This window comes from Nesoenas mayeri, assembly GCF_963082525.1.
Source record: "Nesoenas mayeri genome assembly, chromosome: 11".
Taxonomy (NCBI): domain Eukaryota; kingdom Metazoa; phylum Chordata; class Aves; order Columbiformes; family Columbidae; genus Nesoenas; species Nesoenas mayeri.
The window spans coordinates 2273589-2296122 of record NC_137563.1 but is presented as its reverse complement, the minus strand read 5'-3'; the positions used below and the strand labels follow the sequence as shown (position 1 = coordinate 2296122).

The following is a 22534-nucleotide window of genomic DNA, read 5'->3' as shown; positions in this document are numbered from 1 at the left end:
TAGGGCTGTTTTGATTGGGAGAATGAATTGTTCTTTAGTCTCTCAAATGAACAAATGTGGAGATCCATGCAAATGCCTCCTTAGCTTAACAGCCACTGGGTGTGTTTGCAGCCTTCACACACTTAGAGCAATCAGCTTTATTTGCGTTCTTACCTATTTTCCAAGCGGTAGGTGTGTGTCTGTGCTTTGCCAAAGCTTATTTGTCAGCTGATGGGTGTGTGGGACAGCAGTGAGACTTGGCCTCAGACTTGGAAGGGCAGAACTTGGTGCCCATCTGGCCTTGGCACATCAGCCAGTCGTGTTTGCAAAGGCTGCCGTGGCCATTGCAGGGATGTGACTCCCTGATGCAAGCTCAGCCCAAATGCTTCTCTTGATTTTTGCCTTAAGCATCTTTTTGTTGGGTTGCTGGCTTGGTTTTATTTGTTTGTTTGTTTTGTTTTGGGTTTTTGTTTTGTTTCGTTGGTTTGGTTTGGGTTTTTTTTACAGCAGACTGTGCACTGAAATACCATCCAAGAAGATGGTATGTAAATTGCTTCAGACTACTTAAAAACCATTGATACTCAACTTCACAGCCTCTGTTACATGTCTCCTGGCTAAACAGGAGTATGGATACAGCCAAAAAGGGGTTTCTGGCCCTAGAGAAACGTTACTTCTGTGCATCAAAGGGAGGATGTTTGAAAATTATCCAAAATTGCAGGCAACTCAACTGATTCCTACTGAAAGTTGGAACAGATCTTACAGTAAAATGAAGGATTTCTCCCACTGCTTTTCAACACTTACAGTAAGCCCTGTGCTCTATGAATGAGCATGCAAACATTCATTATGTGTTAAAATTGCTGTTGGGTTGAAATCAAACCAGATTTTGAGACCTTGACACCCAAATTACACTTTTTCCCAACTTCATATTTCTCTCCTTTCTTCTACTTGCCCAAAGTATCATGAAATAATTCCCAGGAATGTCGTGGCTAAAGAGAGCACGACTTTCTGGTAAATGTCTTTAGACACATTAATAAAAGTTTGAAAGATTGATCTTTAATAAGGTCTTTTCCTGTACATTTTAATGTTAATCTGTATCGAGTCCTTTCTGTAGACACCACATGTGCAGGGGAAATAACTGCTGTCCTACAGAATGGTTGGCCTTTGCAACACTCATTGTTCACACTGCATATCCTGACTTTGTTTGTGAAGGTGAATGCATTGAGACCTCACACAAGTTCAAACTCCAAGCTCATGCTTGCAAATGCTGTTAGTGCTCACGCATGTGGAGAACATGGGTATGTACCAACTGACGTTTCTGCGGCTAATTGGCGACCTGCCTAAACAATTTTGGGACAGAATTGAACACGTGTTTTTGCCAAACTCTTTAGGGGATCAACAAAGGAATATAAGAACTGCAGTGTGCGACGTTGCTCCTAGAAACATCTCATTCGATGTACTCTAAGATGCATTTGGAGCTATGAAGAATTTCTAACCCAAAGTTTGGGATACTGTAAATGATACTTAGTTCCATAAAACTGGAATTTAAGTATACGTAAAGGGCATATGCTTGGCTGTCTGGTAAAAAATTCCACTCAGGCCGTATGAAGTAACATGCCAAAAAAGAATGTTACACCATAGTCTTATGTATTCCCTGTAATACAAGACATTCTAAACTTATTCACCATTAGATTCTTTTGCTGATGATTTTTCAGAAATACTTACATCAGGCAGGCAGAGGATTAAAGTGTGATTCCTGTTCCATACATTGTTTCATCTTAGACCAAACGGGAGCTCCCCAAATTGAAAGCTACTGCAAGGCAACCTAAAGTGGCAGCTCAGAAGCCTGAGCAAGTTTTTCCTGGGTAAAATTAGAGGACTTAATATACCCAGCTGACACTACTGAGCAAGCTAAGTAGAAAAGGCAAAAACTCATTGGACATGGAGAATGAGCCCACCGTGTGGTTTTCCAGAACCAGGTTGAGGTATTCTGGCAAAAGTCAGAAAAATGAGTATTTTTGAAGTTGTCCAAATGGTGACTTTCGCCACGGAAGACAACGGAGTCCTGTCAAGGTTAGAAATTTGGACTTAAGGCCTGCAGGTGCAGATGATTTACCGCGTGGAATCTCAGCCCTGGTAAGAGCAGAGGAGATTGGACTAGATGATCTTTTGAGGTCTCTTCCAATCCCAAACATGCTGTGATACTGTGATCTTTACTGGAGCCACGTTCTCAGCTGATCGGTGCAATTCTGCGGGACCCACTTCACCTTTCTGTGAAACATCTACAACAGTATTTTCAAAGCATTTATAAGTAAGTCGGTGCAAAAGAAAACGGATTGCACATTTCAACTCTCGTTAGCTTACGAATAGCTTTTGAAAATTTACAGGAAAAGGAAACAAAAAGTAACTTTGCCTTTCTGTTTCTATAAGTAACCTTAAGAAAGGAAAGTTGTGGGGGTTGTTTTTGTTTTTAGGAGAGCTTGTATCTATCAAAGGAGTACAGTGTTGTCTAACAAAGTAACTGCCTACACTGTTAAATAGTATGGGCGTATTTTGAAGTCCCAACTCTGTTTTTACTTACACTGAGTAAGGGCTAAAAGTAGGAAAAGTGTTTAAGGTTTCTGAAACAGAACAAAAGATTGCAGGATGAAGTAGAAAGGAATCAAGCCTACATACTTAAATATAACTTCTATTTTAAAATGCAGCTTGAAAAAGGAATCTTGGATCATACAAGCCATGTGCTATGCCAAACAACACAAACTAAGTAAAACACAGAGGTGTTTCACTCTCAATTTGCCCTTTTAAGGTCAAAAAAAGGAAGTTGTCACACACACTGTCTCTTGGGTATATTATGGAGAGTTGTTACGATGCGATTATTTTATAAAGGTTGTACATACATCCAAACAATATTCTAAACTCTACTTTTCTTAATCACTTATAAAACAATGGCATGCTCTCTGTCTCTAGAGAATGATCTTACTATTGACAGGATACGCAGCCTTTAGAATTTAGTACTAATTTGATGTCCCTTTGTGATAGTCTAATATTATAAGGCTTCACTCAGTATTTCTTTGCTAAGGGCCTTATTGTTCAACGCACTATTGTTGGGCAAAGGTGGGAGCTTGTGCTCAGGGCTCAAATCATTAACAAGTTCCTGTCAAGGCTGGAGTGCAGTCTGTCCATTTAAAGTTTATAAAATGGGCTGTAATGAGCATCTGATAGGAAAAGCCGATTGTCATGCAGATCACCGGAGAGACACGACGTGGGGCAGGGGTGGCTGCGGACGGGCCGATGGACGTCCAAAATCTGAACCCCCAGCAGATGGAAGGGAAATTCTTTGATGGCCCCGTGAAGGGACCTCGTGTGAGGGTGAAAGATTCAATTTGCTATCTATTTAGACTCATTTCTTACAGGATAATCTGTTACCACAGAAAGGGGATGCGCTCTTAAACACTACAGAAGTCCTTTGTCTCAGCAGTCACAATTTTGTCCTTCCTCTGATTATGTTTTTGCCCTAATGACCTGTAAATCAGAATATGTTCCTCTTGGGAACAAGTTAGGAGAATGTAGCCCCTTTTTGCTTTCCAAGGACTGTGAAATTATTTTGTTCTGTTTATTTCTCCCGAATTGTGCATTTTCTTCCTCCATTTCCCAGAATGAATTAATCGTTATTCTTAATAAAACCTTTACTTGAACTAGTTTCCATTTACACTTGATATTTTTCTATAGGATACATTGAAAATAAGCTGCACAAGTGCAAGTTTCAGCCAGCCATTGAACACTGTGTAATTTAGTTCCTAATAAAGCTCATTCTGTTCTCCAACAGACATTGATGAGTGTGAGACAGCTGGAATATGCATGAACGGGCGCTGTGTGAACACTGATGGCTCTTTCAGATGTGAATGCTTCCCTGGCCTTGCAGTAGGACTGGACGGACGCGTGTGTGTCGGTAAGACAAGCTTCATGTGTGGCGAGTCACAATTAGCCAATGTTAAGGCACTCATGCTAGACGGATGGACAGACCAAGTGTAAATGTAGACGTTACCATTTTTATAATGGATTGGTGGGTGCTAGTTATGGTGGATACTAACAGCTCAGGGGTATTTACTACAATAGCCCGGTTTGCTCTTCTATCTTTTCCTTTGCATTTAAAGAGAAAAAAGTGTGTGTCAAATCACAAGGTCAGGTAGTCAGTACAGTGTGGTGCTGGTGGAGGTGAGCAGTGCTGCTGAGTAGCTGAGAATTTGCCCCATTTCTGTCAATGTAAAATTCTTCGTTTGTCACCGAGCTGAAAGATGTCATTACTCTTTCCCCGTCATTTAAAGTGGGGCGTATCAATTTTTCCACTTCTGCCAGTTTCTCTATGAGTGAAACACATTTGAGATCTTTGATTTTCAAATTCAAATGTGTCTGACAGCACTTATGGGCTAGTATTTAAAAAGTGAGAAATGTCACCCCAGGACCTGAAAACATCATCATTTTAAACCTTATCGCTGGAATATCATTACTGACTTTTTTTTGTTGTTGTTTTTTCCAAAAAAAAAGATTTTTTAAAATGACAGCATATTTTTTGATCTCTTCCCCATGCAAGTTTTTCTTTTCCTCCCATTCTGGCTTTTTTCAGGTATAAAGTGAAAACAAAAGCTTTAGGGTCACCTTAATGGGCCTAATCCAGTATTTGTACCAGTGGTGGTTTTAGCCTGGATGAAACAGAGACAACTAACAAGGTTGGGAGGGAGAGAAAATACTTCTTGTTAAAATCAAATGAGTTCTCTGAGTTTGAGAGTAAAGTAAACAGTGCTGAGATTTGTTGGATGTTTTGCTATATACTTGGTTCTCTCTCCTGGCACTGTTGCTGTCAAGTTACAAGTGAATAATGTCCCTGTCATATGACAGAGACTTTGTCCCTTTTCCCAATGGTGTCTTGCTAGTTCAAGGTAAAGTATTTGTTGTTCCCCTAGTACTTCACTAATGCATGTTAAGCCATTAAATGCAGTAACTCGTTTGTATGTCTGAACGCTTAGGAGCGTGAGGAAAAAGTATTTCCCGTGCTGAGCAGAGTGAGGGTATGGCTGGGTGAAAAGCATAAGGAAATGGTGAAAGATGTTTTGTTTTGACAGCTATTATACAGTGTTTATCACACCCGAGCTACGTTTAATACTTGTTGTAATTTATGACAGTTGGCTATGGCAGGATTAACAGCGATTTCTTGCCTCAGATACACATATGCGCAGCACATGCTATGGTGGCTACAAGAGGGGACAATGCGTGAGACCATTAACCGGCGCAGTTACAAAATCAGAGTGCTGTTGTGCCAGCACTGACTATGCCTTTGGGGAGCCCTGCCAGCCCTGCCCAGCGCAAAATTCAGGTACAGCATATTTACTGGTACATATTCAAATCTAAGCTTTATGTTGATAAACAATTTTTAGAAAGCTAAAGTACAGTTTAGTATAAACTGAACCAGAAGGGTTAAATTTTCCTATAACATTTGATATATTTTGAGCAATCTGCTGTTTTGCATGTTGGAAGAGTAAAGGAGAGAATTTTTTAAAGCAACAGTAAATGCCAATATCTGAGTCCAGAGTTGTTACATGCGTTAAACCAGATTTTCAAACAACAAACTATTTTGATAGATGTGGATAACAAAAAGTACCATTTTGACCTCAAGTTATTCATGGAAACCTCTTGAGTAATTCATGTATTCACATCCTTATGTACACCTGTCAGTCAGACGTTTGCTGCCTGAATTCTATAGCCTTCAAGGGATCTGGAATTGTTTGTAGACTAAGTAGCTTTTGGATAGTCAATGCAAAAACAAACATGCAGTGAAGCTGGTTGAGAATACCTGTTAACCTGCTGGTTATGATAATAGTGGAAGATGTGTTGCATGGGATTTTCCTTAAAGACGGCTAAATCCATAAATATTTATAATATTTATTATTTTTAGCAGTCTGATTATTTGGGCTGTTATTAAAGTGCAAATATATTGGAAGATGCTGATCTACATGGCAACAATTAATGCTGATCTGACCATCAGTTTATTCTTTTGATTATTCTGACCTCAAAAGAAGAACTTGAACCCAGCAGTGATTGAGATACTTTGATACTGTTGGTTGTTTTTAAAAAAGGCTCAGAGATTGTCGATCTGCTCTGAACTCCTGAAGACGTTCCTGCTAAAAGTTAAATATGGGGTAGATATATAGCAAAACCTTTTCTGGTTCCTGGTCACTTTGAACGTGCACCTTGCACAGGCACTTGGGCAAATGAGTTGTGGAGAATCTTGCTGTGTATATGTTACGGTTCGTTTGTGTAGGAGGGCCAGCATGAAGTTTATGTCTATTCCTAAATGCCTCAGTTCTGCATGTGAAGCTTTTCCTCATCCATCTTCGTGAGCAGATGCAGAGCCTGAATCTGCTAAAACATTTCACAGCTTCAGAACACTGTGAGGCTATTAATGCTTTTGAATAATTGCAGGGTATGTTATTTCATTTGAATAATTAATTGACATATTATATATGATGATGCTGAAAGCAATGAGGTAAGAAAGAATATTCCAGTAAGTACTTTAATATTTTTTCAGCTGAATACCAGGCCCTGTGCAGCAGCGGAACTGGCATGACGGCAGGAGGAAATGGTAAGATCACCTAATGTAATTAAACTATAGCAGCTCTGCCTAAAAGCTTGGATTTGTTAGACATACCAGTGGGATGACAGCAGGAAAGAATGGGAGGAAGGCTTATTGACATGACACATAACAATAATTTAGGATTAAATGAGCATTCAGAAAGGAAGAGTGTTCATTCTTTGGAGAATATATCTTTGGAGAGCGATGCCATCAGGAGATAATATCTATCTATAGATAGATATATCTTATCTACAGTTGCAAGTCTCTTAAATGTCTGTGCTCTAGAGATGGTCAGAATCAGTGTGAAAGGGATGCTTTTTTTCTCTTGAGTGTGAATATTTACGTGTGAATTCCCTCATCAGAACTACGTGGAGCAGCTATTGTTAGTGATATTGGAAATCTATCATTTTCTAGTTTGGAGAATTAAGCCCCACGACCCCTCAGCAACTGACTCTGTTTTCTTCGTTTTGTTTCTGTTTTTTGTCTTTGTGTAGATATTAATGAGTGCTTACTGGATACCGATCTCTGTCCAAATGGAAGGTGTGAGAATCTGCATGGAACATACAAATGTATTTGTAACCCTGGATATGAAGTGGATTCAACTGGGAAAAACTGCATTGGTATAAAACATCCCATTTTTACTTTTGAAGTTTGATGCTTGTTTTTATCCTCTTTTGCCTTTTTTTCCCCCCAGTGTTTCATCAGATCCACTACCTGCTTTTCTGATACATCGGGATGTTTCTGCTGAGCTCTTGTTTTAATTTCAGTGCTTTGCAATGCTCATAAAATCCTCCACTGTGAGGGACCGTTGCCATCAGTGACTTAAATCACTGGCAACCAGGCAATAAATATCCAGTTCAGTTAAGTCTGGTGAACATGTACTCTGCACTACCAGTGTTTCTGAAAATGAAAAGAATTCAGATCCAGCAATTGCAGAGCACCACAGGGGGGTCTAGGATCACTGCTGTGCTGGGTGCCTCCAAGAGCAGCAGATTTAAGTAAAACTCCCAACTGATCATAAGAAGATCAGCATCCCATGTGCTACAGAAGGCTTACATGGTTTCTCCCAGCTCTTACTTTGGGGATGATTGCCTTTCAAGTTTCAGACAGGGCTACTGGTTTAACTCTGTTAAGTGTACTGGCCAGACGCAGGAGAATTTCCTGTCATTGGAAGCAGCAGTGGAATCGGATGGCACGTGTGTCTCAGGGTAGGGCTGGTTTCCTGTGCTGTAAAAGTGAAAAAAAACCCAAAGCCAAATTCTTCATCACAGAAAAGGTGATACAAGTTGTTCTTGCTCCTTGGAGGTGTCCAGTGGGAGCACTGTAGCATGGGATGAAAAGAATTCAAATCAGTAGCAGTCCAAGTCACACTATCTTGGATGTTGAATAAAGCATCAGATGCCTACAAACTCCTGTTGCAAATTTTAATTCTGACAATTTTCTTGTTCTATTACATTATCCCATTGAAAGCCCATAACTTAAAACCCTTTAGATCCCTTTCTTCCACTCCTTCATTGGTGCATTGTTCCAAACCTCCTTGGCACATCTCATTAGAAATTTCTTCTGGTTTCCTGTTCAAATTTGTTTGTGATCCTTTTATCACTACTTGATGCTGTACTAACATTATCCTTTGACTTAGCACCCTGTCAGCACTTATCCCCAGAGTATTTATAGAGAATTATCATACCCTTTCTCAAGTTCGTGGGCTAAACTATCCAAATCCACACTTAAGAGAGCCTTCAGCCTCGTGTTGAGCACAACTGATCTGCCCAGTGGATGCAGCATTCTGATGAGGTCTGACCAGTGCATTGTATAGTGGTGCCAGTAATTCTCCATTGCCCCTAGGAAAAGCCTGCCTAAACTGGCTCTAGAGTGCATTAGTCATTTCTTAAATATATATCATCCTTTGGGATCAAAGTCAGTCTCTAACTGGGAGTTACATCCAGAGTTTCCATAGCCTTCAACTGATGTGTTCTGGTTTATAACATGTTATTGTTATTGGTCCCTAATTGCGAGGTTTTGAATGCTGGTGATTATATTTAATCCTATTTCTCTCATTCACATAGTCAAGATTAATTTAGTCTTGCATGATTATTGGAATTAACTTCCAGCTTAGTGTTGTCCACAGTTTTTGATCCCATTCAATTTTTATTTCTACATTGCAATTATTGTTTTATAGGATCCCTGAGAGGCATGGCTAATATCCTCTTTCCATCGTGATTACTCTACTTTTTAATATACCCTACTGTAATCTCCCCTTCAGCCAGCTCTGGAGCCACCTCAAACTTCTTAAATTCCTTCCTGTTATGTCCAGCTTACATAATAATTTTATTTGGGTTCTGTATTCTCTACTTAAAGGTAAATACCTTAAGTCATCTGTGATATCCCAGTCTAAACTATCCACTATCTTCTTTTTGAAAAAAAATAAGAGTCGATCTGTCTTTGATAAAATTCATGCTGTAATTCATCCCATTTTCCCATTTGTTTCTTTGGCTTTAATTATCCATGTCCCATTTCAGTGTCTGCCCATAGCTCATGGCATCCCTTCTCTTCTCTCCATCCATCTGCGAGTTTTCCAGCTGCTCCCCAGCCCACCCTGGTGCAGCCCACGTCCATGCTCCATCACAGCTGTTTCCCATTCTTCTGTAATGTTCCACCTGGCCCTCTCTCAATTTTTCTGAACTGCTGTGAAGCTTCCCACACGGTCTGTTTTATTCTGCAAATCTCCCTGCTTTTCCTGGGCCTTTCGCTGTTCCCAGCTGCTGCGCTTGACCCTCGAGTCTTCCCAACTTCTCTCAACACTTTCCGAGGCCTCGCTGATTGAGCCAGTTGTTCCTGTCTGCTCTTGGGGTCTCCTGCTCTTCACCTGCCACCTATGGCCCATTGCCACCTTCTTGCAACTCCTCTCTAATGACCACAGCTCTTCCAATGATTTCCTAAGGGCTCTTGAAATTTAGCGCTAGCATTTCTATTTAAATTTTTCACCTCTGAAGCAAGTGTAGACTCACATTGGCCTTGTTAACCGTAACATCTAAGACAGTTCAGAGCCAGCTTGGAAAAAATGGTGATTAAAAGACCAGGATGACCAGCAAAGCTTTCCAAACCAATCCTCTCCTCATTTCTTTTGGGGCTGCTGTGCATGGAATCAGAGACTGCATAGACCTATTCCACAGTATAAGTGTGATTCCCAACTTTATTTTGAACCATGGTGTGGCTGTCACAAATTATGGATATGTGTAGAAAGGAAGTACAAGCTCTTATAAAAGCAAACCAGCCCACTGGAGAACAAAGCTCAGGAAAAAGTCAACAAAAATATATAGAGAAAGTTTTTTTATTTTTATCTATTTAAAAAACAAAATTAAAATACTATTTTTTCTCTAGGTAATATTTGTGTGGTTTGAATGAATACCATTATTATTGTTTCCATTGTTTTAATGATAGTTTTCATGAAGAAGGAAGGTGCAGTAAGTAGGATCTTTACTGTTAGTCATTTGGAATGGTCATTTCCATTTGAAATCATTCCAAGCCTGTTGTCTACTAAAAGAATCTAGAAATCTTTTTAGTGTCTTTAAAAAACAGTGCAAGTCTTGTGTGAGTATTTTGTCTCTCTTTTTCTGCTCCCTTTGTCTCCTCTCTCCACATACACAAAATCTAATCAAATGTGGCTATTGGGAAGCAAATTCTGTCTTGGCTTCTATTTCAGGGATGTTTTCTTTCTTAAAGAGTTCTTGATTTTCATTGTAGACATTGATGAATGTGCGCTGAACATGCTGCTTTGTGACAACGGGCAATGCAGAAATACCCCTGGAAGTTTCACCTGCACCTGTCCGAAGGGATTTGTATACACTCCTGACCTAAAGACGTGTGAAGGTAACTGGTAACGCTCCATTTCACCCCAGTTTCATTCATTTGGATTGTTCTCACATTGTTCCAGGAATACTTTGAACCTTGATAAGGATATAATGTATAGAACTAAAAAAAACCAAACCAAAACAAACCCAAAAACCATAAAGAAACCCAAAAAAACAAACCAATAGAAATTATATGGGGAAGAAAAGGAATAAGGAGAGACAAGGCCAAAATGGAATAATGAGATAACCTCATGGAACAGCCTGTATTAGATCTGTAGTAGCACTCTCCACAGTGACTACTAACAGTGGGCCCGCACTGTGAGAAGAACCAAGTTTCACGAATTTGTTATCTGTGTGGAGGACAGAGCCAGACGGCTCCTAGTTTGGACCCTTTTTGAGCCACAGACAGGACGTGTATCAGATCATTTAAACAACACAGTCTATCCCCACAAAGCAGAGCAATAGCTGGATATCACTGAAAAACGAGATGCTGCTTCCAAGTTCAGTGTGTTAATGTTCCGATGTTTGGGTCTGTCTTTAGGACACAAGCGCCATTAGGCTGCTGTGAAGGGTTTCATAACACAAAAGCAGAATATCAGGAAAAGTGGTCAGGAGGAAAGCTTCTTCCTTGTTTTCCTAAGCTGAAAAAGGCCATGTGTAATGTTTTTACTGCTCCCCAGCACTAACAGCAGTGTGTTTCTCTTCTAGATATTGATGAGTGTGAATCCAACCCCTGTGTTAATGGGGTGTGCAAAAACACACCAGGCTCTTTTGCTTGTGAATGTTCTCCTGAAAGCACTTTGGATACAACCAGAACCATCTGCATAGGTATTTATTCTTCTGAAGTCTTTACATTTGCTGGTGGAAAATGTCTAGTGACCTACAAATATTGTATTGTAAGCCACGTTTAGAAAATAATTAACTTGTGTAGATAAATTCAGTGGAAAACATTACAGAAATGATGTTAAGAAAGTGTTTGTTTTCACCATTACTGTGTGTACATAAAGTGTGACCAGCACTTGGGAGCCTGGTGTGCTTCCATGTCAAATTTGAAAGGTAGATGACATATTTTTTTGGTAACAAATATAGAAATGCTACGACTACTTCTTCAGGACTATGCTCAGCCACTTAATTCCCCCTGCAAGAGGGACAGATGTGTTCTCGTTGAGATCTGTGCTCTGGAAAGGCCAGTTTTCTGTTTGAGATGGAGCATGCGTAAGCTGTGTGCAGTCCAGAGCAGCTCAAGAGCAGCCTCAGACAATGCTGTGACTCACATACTCTATGGACTCACAATTTCTTCCCTTACCTGTTCTGGAGAGACAGTAGTTTATAGCTGTTGCCTCGTCAGTGAGGAAGACTGCGGAACCATAGCTCTGTCTGATCCTTGTGTATCTCCTGCCACTCCCTGTGTGGGAAGATCAGATATCCAGACTGAGGGATCTAATAAATTAATGGAAGAGCTAGAAGGGGTTCATGTCCACCCTGTTCTTCTGCATGTGCCTCTAGTCTGAGTCATAACAAATACAACGACTCAGATCTTGAATGGTGTTGAGATATTCCCTGTTACGGTTAATAAGAATAAACTGGGATTTGCAAGGGCTCTGTACTGGGATGGTTTCAGGCTATAGTCCAGCATAGAGAAGGATAAATTAAAAGCTTTTAAAATAAATACCGATCTAATGTGGTCAGTTATAATGAAAGGCTGATTTTTTTCACTGTTAAATTCAAGCGTGTTTGCAGATATATTGATGTATAATGCTAAACAATCTGCATGACAATACATTGAATTTTTTTATCAAACAGAAACTGTTAAGGGTACCTGTTGGCAGAACATAGTGGATGGAAGGTGTGAAATAAATATCAACGGAGCAACTCTGAAGTCGCAGTGCTGTTCGTCACTGGGGGCTGCTTGGGGAAGCCCGTGTACACCCTGTGAACGAGGTAACGCTCTTGGTTTTTCTCAGGAATCTAGAGATTTTCCTATTCTGAGGTCGGTCTGGATTATTGGCATAGAAGTTTGGGCACAGGCTGGACAAATAACTTTTTCTCTTATCAAGGATTCGTTCCTTATTTGGTCTGAAAATGAGAAATCTGAGAGGCAGCATGTAGCTATAGAAAGTTGGAACTTTGGATTTTATAGTAAACAAGTTTAAATTCTGAAGGGAAGGGACCACACCTACAGTCTGTAACTTGCAGCATTACTTTAGCATGGTTTGTCATAATTAGTGATCGAGAGTTCCTAATGATGTAGCAATAGATACACGTTCCCCAGAGCTCCTAAGAAAATGTTTGCAAGAAATGTATCTTTGGTGTGGTAATGGAGGGAGGAGAGGGAGTCGCCCTTGTTGTTATACTCTGTAGATTAACTGGTGACCTAAAGAATCCTAGAGCTGATGGGTTGAGATCTCTACATATTCACTTGATAATTAGACTGAACTGTGGGACGAGCTGGGAACCCAGGGATGAGCTGATGAATGCAGAAATGTGTGTGGGTTGTTATTTCTAGATGCTGAAAGCTGCTCGTTTGCTCAAATCTTTAGTTAAATTCCTCCTGTATATCTTAGCAGAATTCATCCTCATCCATCCGTGCTAAATAGGGCTGTAATGTGCTGGGATCAACTTAAATGAATTAATTGATTTGAATGAACCAGGAATCATAAAACCACTTTTGGATTAGCTAGCTAAAACACATGGGAAGCAAAAGAGGATAATGGCTGGCACTCTGTATAGTTTATGTAGGTGCCCCATGTTATCTCTTTATTATTTCAGCAAATACTGAGATGCTGTCTAAATACTCAGACTTCTCATAGCAATAAACTCCAGACAATATTTCACATGATCAGTTTTGCACAATAAGTTAATAGTGAGTTTTGGACTGTAGCATTCTAAAAGTTCACTTTTGTTTGTTTTACAGACCCAATATGTCAAAAGGGATATTCAAGAATAAGAGGAACATTGTGTGAAGGTATTTATTGTTGCCTTAACATAAATCAGAGCTTGAATGAAGAAATGCCAGTGTTTTGATTTAAGTGGTTAATTTAACACAGAGGAACACTATGCCAGATTCCTGCCTCGTGTAGTTCCATTGACTTCATTACAGTTATGTCAGGGATGAATTTGGTTTCAGGTTGTTTAACGTTCCTACATATTTACAGTTTATCTCAAAGTACACACTTGCAATTATAGTGTGTATCAGTATAAGAAGATGGTTCTCCTTATTATATATATATTATATATACTGTTAACTGGGTAACCTATTTGGGCAAATTATGCATCTTATATATGTTATAAACCATGGCATTACTGATACGATGGATACAAGCCATGACTATGCTTTAGAAAAAGAATGTTTAAAGACTATATTTCACATGAAAGTGGTTTGTGGTTTTGTTTGTTTGTTTGTTTTTAACCTTGACTTTCTTCCATGCAGCATTATCTGAAATCAGACCTATTCCAAAGCATTGTTTCATTGGCTTATTTTAAATACAAAAAGCATCAGGACACAGTTAAGGTTGAAGATGTAAAAAATGTGCAGCTTTTTGCCTGGTGTGAGAATTGAAGGTCCCACCCTATTTCATCTTTATTTGAATTGATTTGAACCCCTGGCAAAGTGCTGCATATTTCCATAATATGCAGAAGCTCCGAGAGTCTCAAACTGCTGTGGGTCATCCTGACTGACAACATCTGACATGACACTGCGGTTAAAATATTCTTTAAAAATTACTCCCATATGTAGCTTCCATAAAGAAACATTGTTTTTTCCCTTAATAAAAAATAAAATAAAACAAAACAAAAAAAAGAAAGAGGAACACCCTCACACATATTCTTTGCTTTCCAAATGATGACTGAATATCTTGGCACGTCTGTGCTGCAGACCCACTGTACATAACTTATCTGACCTCAGCAACACTTTCTGGAGTGTGTAAGTGAAAGAAAAGGGGAAAGAAAAAAAAGTGGCCCCACCTATCTGTCTTCACAAGGAAAGTCTTAGAACATTTCAACACTGCTAGGATGGAAAGTTTATCCTTCCAAGATGTAGACATAACTGTTTTCAGCATTTCCTTTACCAGCACTTTGGAGTACATCTATTACATGCTTGAAACTTGCTCATTTCAGTGGGACCTGGAGAGCCCCAGGTTTTTCAGAGCAGTTTCCCCTGCTTTTAGTGTCCTGAAGCTGTATTTGGGTTTGAACCAATGTCAGCATTTTTCAAGACAGGGAAAGATCTCTAGGAAATTTACTGGCGAGTGAGAGACAGGACAAGGAAGTTTAGCTCCCAAAAGGTGATACTCAGTTCTCCCATACGCAGCCAATGTCAAATGAGTAATGGACCTTGTGCAAGCAAACAAACCGAGTTGGCAGCGTCGTTCCTCGAGTCTACGGGTGAGCCCTGGAGCTGTCAGCTGGAATACGGCTCATGGGCCATGACCTGTGTTTCAGTGGTTTCTAATAGTCCACTGATTTTACTTTCAGTCAGTGTGGGCCTTTTATTTATAATACCCCCTCCTTGATGTCCCCCCACGTTCATCCTCCACCCTGCTCCGTGTGGTCTGAGAGCTGCAGAATCTCTCCACACCAGGAGTTGTGCGTGGAAGTCCAGCACGTCCAGCCTACTCGCTTCTTTATTATACATGAGTGTTCAGCTATAGAATATCAGAGTGATTCTTTTCTCATTTCTTGTCCTTATCCCTTCCTGCCTTAAAAATTGTCACGCTTCATCTTCAGCCATATTAACGCTGGGGACTTTTCCTAAAGGCGGTTGTGAAGGACGAAGGACCCCACACCCAGATTACTAAACATTATTACTAAACATTTATTTATGATCAGGCCAAGTTAACACAGCTAATCAAGTTATCCTTACCCAAAAGTGCTAAATTTGCCACTTAAATATAGAAAGATAATCTTTACTTAATGAAGTCAAACTCTGTGTGGAGTCATAAGGAGTTTGTTTTCATCTATATAAAGTTACTAATTGCTGACAAGGGGCCAGATTTCATAGGGTCAGATTTCAACCGATGTTATAGTTTGCAGACATGCAGAGGTATGCCTGATAAGACGCAAACATCAAAAATACAAACATTTTTTTAAAGTTTCAAAATAGAGCATAACTTAATCTGGTTGGAATAATGCATAATCTCATTATGCACTTACCTTTTTCTTTCTTTGCCCATTTGCTTCAAAAATCTGGCCCACAGTGAGTATGAAAATGGATTATGCACTTCCTTTTTTTGTTACTTTTCAGGTTAATTTCAATATCTATGCAAATGGCATATAGCATCATGTATTATTTCTAATCACAGCATTTTTCTGTAATTAATTGGTTCTGGCTGACTTGCATAGAAATCCTAAATATTTGGAATTTTGTCAGGCCATACAAACTGCTGTGGTTTTACATTTTACCCTAAAAAACAAACATTAGAATGTTCGTATTTTTTTCTGATGTGTTCATGTGTAGCATGCTAGTGATTCCTTTTATTCACATTTTGTTTGGAAATAGATGTAAACGAATGTGAGGTGTTTCCTGGAGTCTGTACCAATGGGCAGTGTGTCAATACCTTGGGATCGTTTGTTTGCCAGTGCCCCAATGGAATGACTTTAGATGCTTCTGGACGAACGTGTCTTGGTAGGTATTAATTCCATTTACAGGTCTTCTAGTCAAGAGCAAATCTATGTGGTGAGCAATGTTTGCACTGCATGTTTTCTTACAAGTAAGGCAAATTATTTCTGGCCACATAAGCAATTTTCAAATGGAATCAATCAGGGACATGAACTTGGTTCAACTGGAATATGAACAGATTCCAATGGTAGCAGCTAAAGCCCATCACCATCTGCAAGCTGTTGAATATCATTGATTTAATTCCTTACAGATCATCTGTGCTCTTAGCACTCTCCACCAGCAGCTCCACTGAAATCACCGAGGTGGAAGAATGGTGGGGGGATCATTGTGGGCCAGGACTTGGTCATCTGGGGAGGGATGTGGTGTTGCTAGCACACCATACGCCCTAATGGAGGGAGCAACACAATATCCAACTTTTGTACGCTGTCCATCCAAAGCACCGTGGTCCCTTTATGATAATAAATTCCCAAGATTTGTCTGAGAACAAGGTGTAGCTCGTAGTAAATAAAAGGCCTTATGTAGTTATGGTAAGCTGGAATACTTAAAATCGTCTCTGATCCAAAATTTACTACAAGCGTTGAGCACCATTTTTCAGAATGGCGTTTTGGGCTTACTCAGCTCTTACCTATGGGGAACTAAACTTTCTCTTTCTCTCTCAACATGTTGTTCAATTGCCCAACAGACATTCGTTTGGAGAGTTGCTACCTGCAGCATGAAGACGAGCAATGCACGGCCCAGATCCCGGGCCGGCACCGGATGGACGCTTGCTGCTGCTCCGTGGGGGCAGCGTGGGGCTTCGACTGTGAGGAGTGTCCTCTGAAGGGATCACCCGAATATGAAGCTCTTTGTCCAAGAGGATCTGGGTTCTCTACAAAGATAGAGATAACTGGCAAACCTTTCTCGAAAGGTATGTGATCCATTTGTGATTTGTTGCCAGAAAATCCTGCTGGCTCTTCTTTTTACTCTTCCCTTGGACAGTTCACGTGAGTTTGAAGATTTCAGTGGTAGTCAGTCACTCCACTCACCTTAAGGCACATTTGTAAATCTGATTAGATTTCATGGAAATGAAAGCCAGAGTAAAACAAGATAATATAATCTGTGTCACAGGCCATTAAATCCATGTAATACTGCAGGTTCAAAATGCTAAATTTGTGTCTCTAGTAGACAGGTTAAATTGTGCCTGATTTTGCCTCCTGCGTTGCATCTAATGGCACATCTGGCTGATGGAATAGCTTTGAAAAGCTGGCACCTCATAGCGCAGGAACTGGAACAAACTGAGCAGTCAGCTTTGGATGCAGTGGAACAGCAATCCTTCCTACCCGTACAGGGTGCAACAATTTCAATTCTACTCTGGAGCCAGCAAGGGAGGGTGAATAATTTTGGGAATTTCTTGTGGAACTACTTGGAGTAGTAGAGAAAAATGTTTCTGGGGGGACAGCTCAAAGCAGCAGAATTTAATTTACTGTAAACCAACTCTTGTTTATGACTATTGTTGGTAAACTGCCAGCATTAAATTAAATTCCACGCAGTGACACCCTAGCATCATGTGCTGCAAGCCATCTTTCCAGGGTTACCAGTGAGGTTAAGCTGGACGATGTCAGAAGCACAAAAGGATATGAATATATTTATAAAGAAAGCCAGTTACCCCAAACCTAAAGATTTTGTCTGAAAGGAGGGGAAAATGTATATGAATGACAATTACTGTTGTTAGTTTCAGCCTTAGTTTTATGAACAGTTACTAAGCCATTAATTATCCATAAAGAAAAGTGACATGTGCTTTTACTTATGCTGGTTATATTTTCTGTGACTCATGTAAGTCACATTTTTTTCTCAGAAACCCGAAGACAGAGTGGTTTGGAAGCACCCTTTGCCCTTGTGGGTTGATCCTCTGGCCACTGAAATCTTACTGTTGACTTCTGTGAGCTGCAGATCAGATCCTGCAGGAAAAAGGGGAGAGTAATAGCATTTGGTGGCAGAAAGTGCTCTTGGGAGTTGCAGCGCAGACTGTCTCCATTGTCGTTTAGGTGGAAGCCAGTATCAGTTTATGTAGCGTGGTCTAGGATGAGTGCTGAAGCTGGCGTTATTCTTCTATGAGCTGTTTTTATATGAAGTGATAACATCATATGTCCTTACTGTTTCATTTTTAGATATCAATGAATGCAAAATGGTCCCCAGTCTTTGTACTCATGGAAAATGCAGAAATACCATTGGCAGTTTTAAGTGTAGATGTGACAGTGGATTTGCCCTGGATTCTGAAGAGAGGAATTGCACAGGTAAATTGCGTGGATGTATCTCTCGGAACTTTGATTTGCAAAGGAAAAACTGGACTCCCCTGAAAATACTGTGAATGTGTTTTGTGTTACAGATATTGATGAATGCCGCATCTCTCCTGATCTTTGTGGCCAAGGCATCTGTGTCAATACTCCTGGAGACTTTGAATGTGAATGTTTTGAAGGCTATGAAAGTGGATTTATGATGATGAAAAACTGCATGGGTATGTTTTTTATAGGCCATAGATGTGCAATAGTATGCTGTGTGCTAGTGTGCTATTCATAGGTTTGGTCTGGTTTTTCAAGGTTTCATTATGTCTGGGTTTAAGTCTCTCCCATTTTGTGAGTCTTACTAAAGCTCACTTTAACTTGATTTCCACCCCAAATGTGACTTCGCTGCTTTTGCAAGATGCCAAAGCATAAGTGAGCAAGTGTCAAGTTGTAGGATGTTAATTTATCCCCACAATCTCCGTTTTACTAAGTGGGATACTGTCTTGAACTTTGAAGTTAGAGTAGATGAAAATTTAGAAGCAGCCTTTTTTGATTTATTCATTTAAAAAGAATTGTTTTAACTGCACTGTGGTGTGAGGGATAACTCACTGCACTGTGATGTGAGGGATAACTCCAGAGCCGATGTAGCAGATGGTGCTGTGATGGGTAGCAGATAATGGTGATAGACAGGCTGCCGCTGTGGTGGTGCTGACTCCACACTGATATGAATTCCCTTCTCTCTGCAGACATCGATGAGTGTCAGCGCAACCCCCTTCTCTGCCGAGGTGGCACCTGCATCAACACAGAGGGAAGCTTTCGGTGCGACTGCCCTCCAGGCCATCAGATATCACCAAATATCTCTGCTTGTATAGGTGAGACATGCAGGCAAATTCACTGTTGTGCGCAGCTTTTGATACCGCTCTTGTGCTGCACGTGCATTTACAATGTTTGCTTTAGTATCATTTTAATTCAGACTTCAAACACACTCATTTTCTTTTGCAACAGACATTAATGAATGTGACCTAAGCACCAACCTGTGCAGAAATGGACATTGTGTCAACCTGATTGGAAAGTATCAGTGTGCTTGCAACCCTGGATATCAGTCCACGCCTGACAAGTTGTACTGTGTTGGTAAGGACAAAATCTACAGGGGATCTCTAGTGAATAGAGAAGATAAAACACGAAGAATTGTTTCATTTTTAGTACTTCTATAAAGGCATTTTAACTGTGATTCAAAAATCTAGTACAGCCTGTCAAAATAGTAGGCAAAAACCTCAAAATGTGCATATCCATTACTTGCCATGAATGAATGAATGAACTTATGGCAGCGTTACAGTTAACTGGATAATAGCTTATTTTTTCTAGTAAATCAATCATGATGCACAAAATAGCATAATATTTGAAATAGCCTAAGACTACAAGCTTCGATCATTAAAAGGGAATAGCTTGTTAAGTCCTGACTCCTATATTTGATTAAAAATTGTCATTCCTGGCAGATCATGGAGTAGAATCATGTGGTTCAATTTAATTTGATATGCAGTTGTCTCAAATGTAGGGCTTTTCCTGTAACTGTTTCCTAAAGCCCCATTTTATAAATGACATTTAGCTTAAATCATGTATTGTGTACTCGTTTATATGCATACATTTTATTGTGCTATGGAAAAATCCACTGGTTTTATTGTGCATCCTTTTATATGCATTTTATTGTGCCATGGGAGTCCAGGAAAAAACCATGGGCTTTAATTTTGCCTGGTAGATAATTTTTTCCCTTGATCTTTACAAAAACATCGTTGCCTTCGTGATACTGGGGTAGCCCAACAGTGGTATTTTTATATGTAGAAAAAGAACTGTATTCCTGTATTTGCAAACACTTGAATGTTCAAGGAGAGTGCAAATATCAGGCGTAGATTCTGGATTGATGCTATTCTGGAAGGGTGGCTCAAAGTATGTCCTTGAAAGGTGCTTTAAAGTAAAAGGTATTGTGGGTTTTAACTGTAGTTTTCTCCTTTTTAGATATCGATGAGTGCAGCATAATGAATGGTGGCTGTGAGAACTTCTGTACCAACTCGGAGGGCAGCTATGAATGTAGCTGTCAACAAGGCTTTGCACTCATGCCAGACCACAGGACATGCACTGGTGAGGGAGATTTTGGGAACGTTTCTGCTGGAAGGGTTTATTTCAGTAGTTTAAAAAGGAACCTTCTTTTTAAGATGAAAGCTGTCATAACAAATGCCCTGTAAAAACAGAAACAACACAATTAATGCATGGAAAGCGAATTTCTTTTTCTAAAGTAAACACCTCCAGAGTATCAGTATTGGACAACTGCAGATTGTATTACTTTGAAGGGAATCGATTCTTCAGGATTTCAGAAAGTGATTCTGAGTTTGGTAACAAAAAGCTGTAATGTTTTCAGTAGGTGATACATCTTCTCCCTTAAAATATTGTATTAGATCCAAATCCAAAATGTGTTGAAGTCAATGGAAAGAATCATTATAAACATAAGCCAAAATGCTCTTTATGGTTATATTGGAGAGATAATAGAAATACTAGAAAAGGAGCTGATCCCCCTGTTCTGTGGTTGTGTGGGATCTACTCCTAAGCAAGCAAGAAAATTCCTATTTTTAATTCTTTGTTTAGTCAAACGCATGTGTGCTGTACTACTTCAAAACCGAATGACTTTCAGACAAATTGGAATGTGAATAGTGTGAATCTTTCTTAGGAAACAGTCCTCTTGCCCTCTAAATGGGCTTTGTGAGAAAATTCTCAGAGCTCTAACAGCTGAGTGTTCTCCTTTGGGAGTCTGGGAGTCATAATCCCATTAAGTGAATTGTACTGGGTGATTTCCACATAGGTTACTGGAAAGATAATTAGACTCTACTCCTCTCTTAGTTCTTGCTGCACAACCACTGGCCGCTCAGGCATGTGAATGTTTGCCAGCTGTTTGCCAGTTCCATCCAAGAGTCCCTTGAAGAGCATGAGAAATACAACAGGGTTAATCCCTTGGAATAGAATTGCCTTTATAGTTGAACAAATAGGGAGTTTTCTATACCGAATTAATAGAGAAAGCTCACATTTAGAATTTGTAAATATTTATAGACCTCTGACCAGGGTCCCAATTACCCTGAGGCCACTCTCTACCATTCCAAAAGATAGAAGAGCCTTAAAGCATAGTTACACGCAGTTTGCACGCCCATCGCATCGTACACTGTCAGAAAGATGTAAAGTAGCCAGTCTTCAGTGAGCATCAGTTCTAGAAAAGACATGTTTGTACAGAAACTTGCCCAAACATTGGTGTTTGGGGCACTTTTTCAATGCAAAAATAAAACCAGTTGATCAAAATTGTGCCTCAGCCAAAATCTAAGCCTGAGTGAGAGGATTAGAGGGATGAGAGGGAAGGGAAGGTGGCGGGAGTAGGAGTCTCTGAGCCCCTTTTCTGTTTTCATCTTCTTGGCTTGACTGAGGACGCTGGGGCCAAATGACCCCAGTGTGTACTTGGACAGTCTTGGGGATCTCAAGTCTACTGGCTAGAAACAGTTCTGTGCTTTACTCCTGCTTGCCCTTAACCACTCAAAGACATCTCTAAATCCGAAACCAAAGTGGATTATTTAGAGCACCTTCCTGTGTATTAAACTAAAAAATTTGGAATAGAAAACTATCATCTTGCCATTCTCCAAATGAAAAAGGAAGGAAGCAATTGCCTTTGCTGTGGGGAGAGGATGGTTTCTTGGTGGTTTTGTCCACATGTGTCTGTAGAAGTTTGTAGTCAGGTCTTATCTGAGTGACGAAAAAAACCTCCATCTGATCTTAGTTGTGAATTTTTGCATCTACGTATCCAGCCTGGATCTGAAAAATAGCATTTCATTCGTAGGCCAGCCACCAAGAGCTATTAGCTATTCATTTTCATACTGTCCTCTAAGAAAGACTTGAATGTGATAGTGAACACATAAAAAGGTTTAAATAGCAGAAACACCAGACACCTTTGGATGTCAAGTCAAATTCCACTCAAGAAAATACCCAGAGATGTGATGGGTCACCTTCACCACCCTTTAGTATCTAAAAATACTACTTCCTTCCCTTGAATAAGCATTAATCACGTATATAAGTATGTGGTGAATATTCAAAATCTGCCAGCTGAAATTTTGCCTCTGCCCAAACTGAGTGAAAAATAAGAAAAAATGTGTTTTGTGACATTTTTTACTCA

At 39.9% G+C, this 22534-nt stretch overlaps 1 protein-coding gene across 2 annotated transcripts in view; it reads left to right on the top strand.

Annotated features, from left to right (window-relative positions):
- Nucleotides 1–22534, top strand: part of FBN1 (fibrillin 1) — a gene marked incomplete at both ends in the record, with an annotated part of 145410 nt that overhangs the window by 77444 nt on the left and 45432 nt on the right. For both annotated transcript variants that reach the window (XM_080351428.1, XM_080351429.1), the window contains 15 exons: nt 3803–3925; nt 5195–5347; nt 6560–6613; nt 7099–7224; nt 10349–10474; nt 11164–11283; nt 12259–12396; nt 13370–13420; nt 15953–16078; nt 16755–16979; nt 18220–18345; nt 18438–18566; nt 19080–19205; nt 19339–19464; nt 20347–20469. In XM_080351428.1, the coding sequence (XP_080207554.1) occupies nt 3803–3925; nt 5195–5347; nt 6560–6613; nt 7099–7224; nt 10349–10474; nt 11164–11283; nt 12259–12396; nt 13370–13420; nt 15953–16078; nt 16755–16979; nt 18220–18345; nt 18438–18566; nt 19080–19205; nt 19339–19464; nt 20347–20469 (1872 nt within the window). The remainder of the gene's footprint in view (nt 1–3802; nt 3926–5194; nt 5348–6559; nt 6614–7098; nt 7225–10348; nt 10475–11163; nt 11284–12258; nt 12397–13369; nt 13421–15952; nt 16079–16754; nt 16980–18219; nt 18346–18437; nt 18567–19079; nt 19206–19338; nt 19465–20346; nt 20470–22534) is intronic.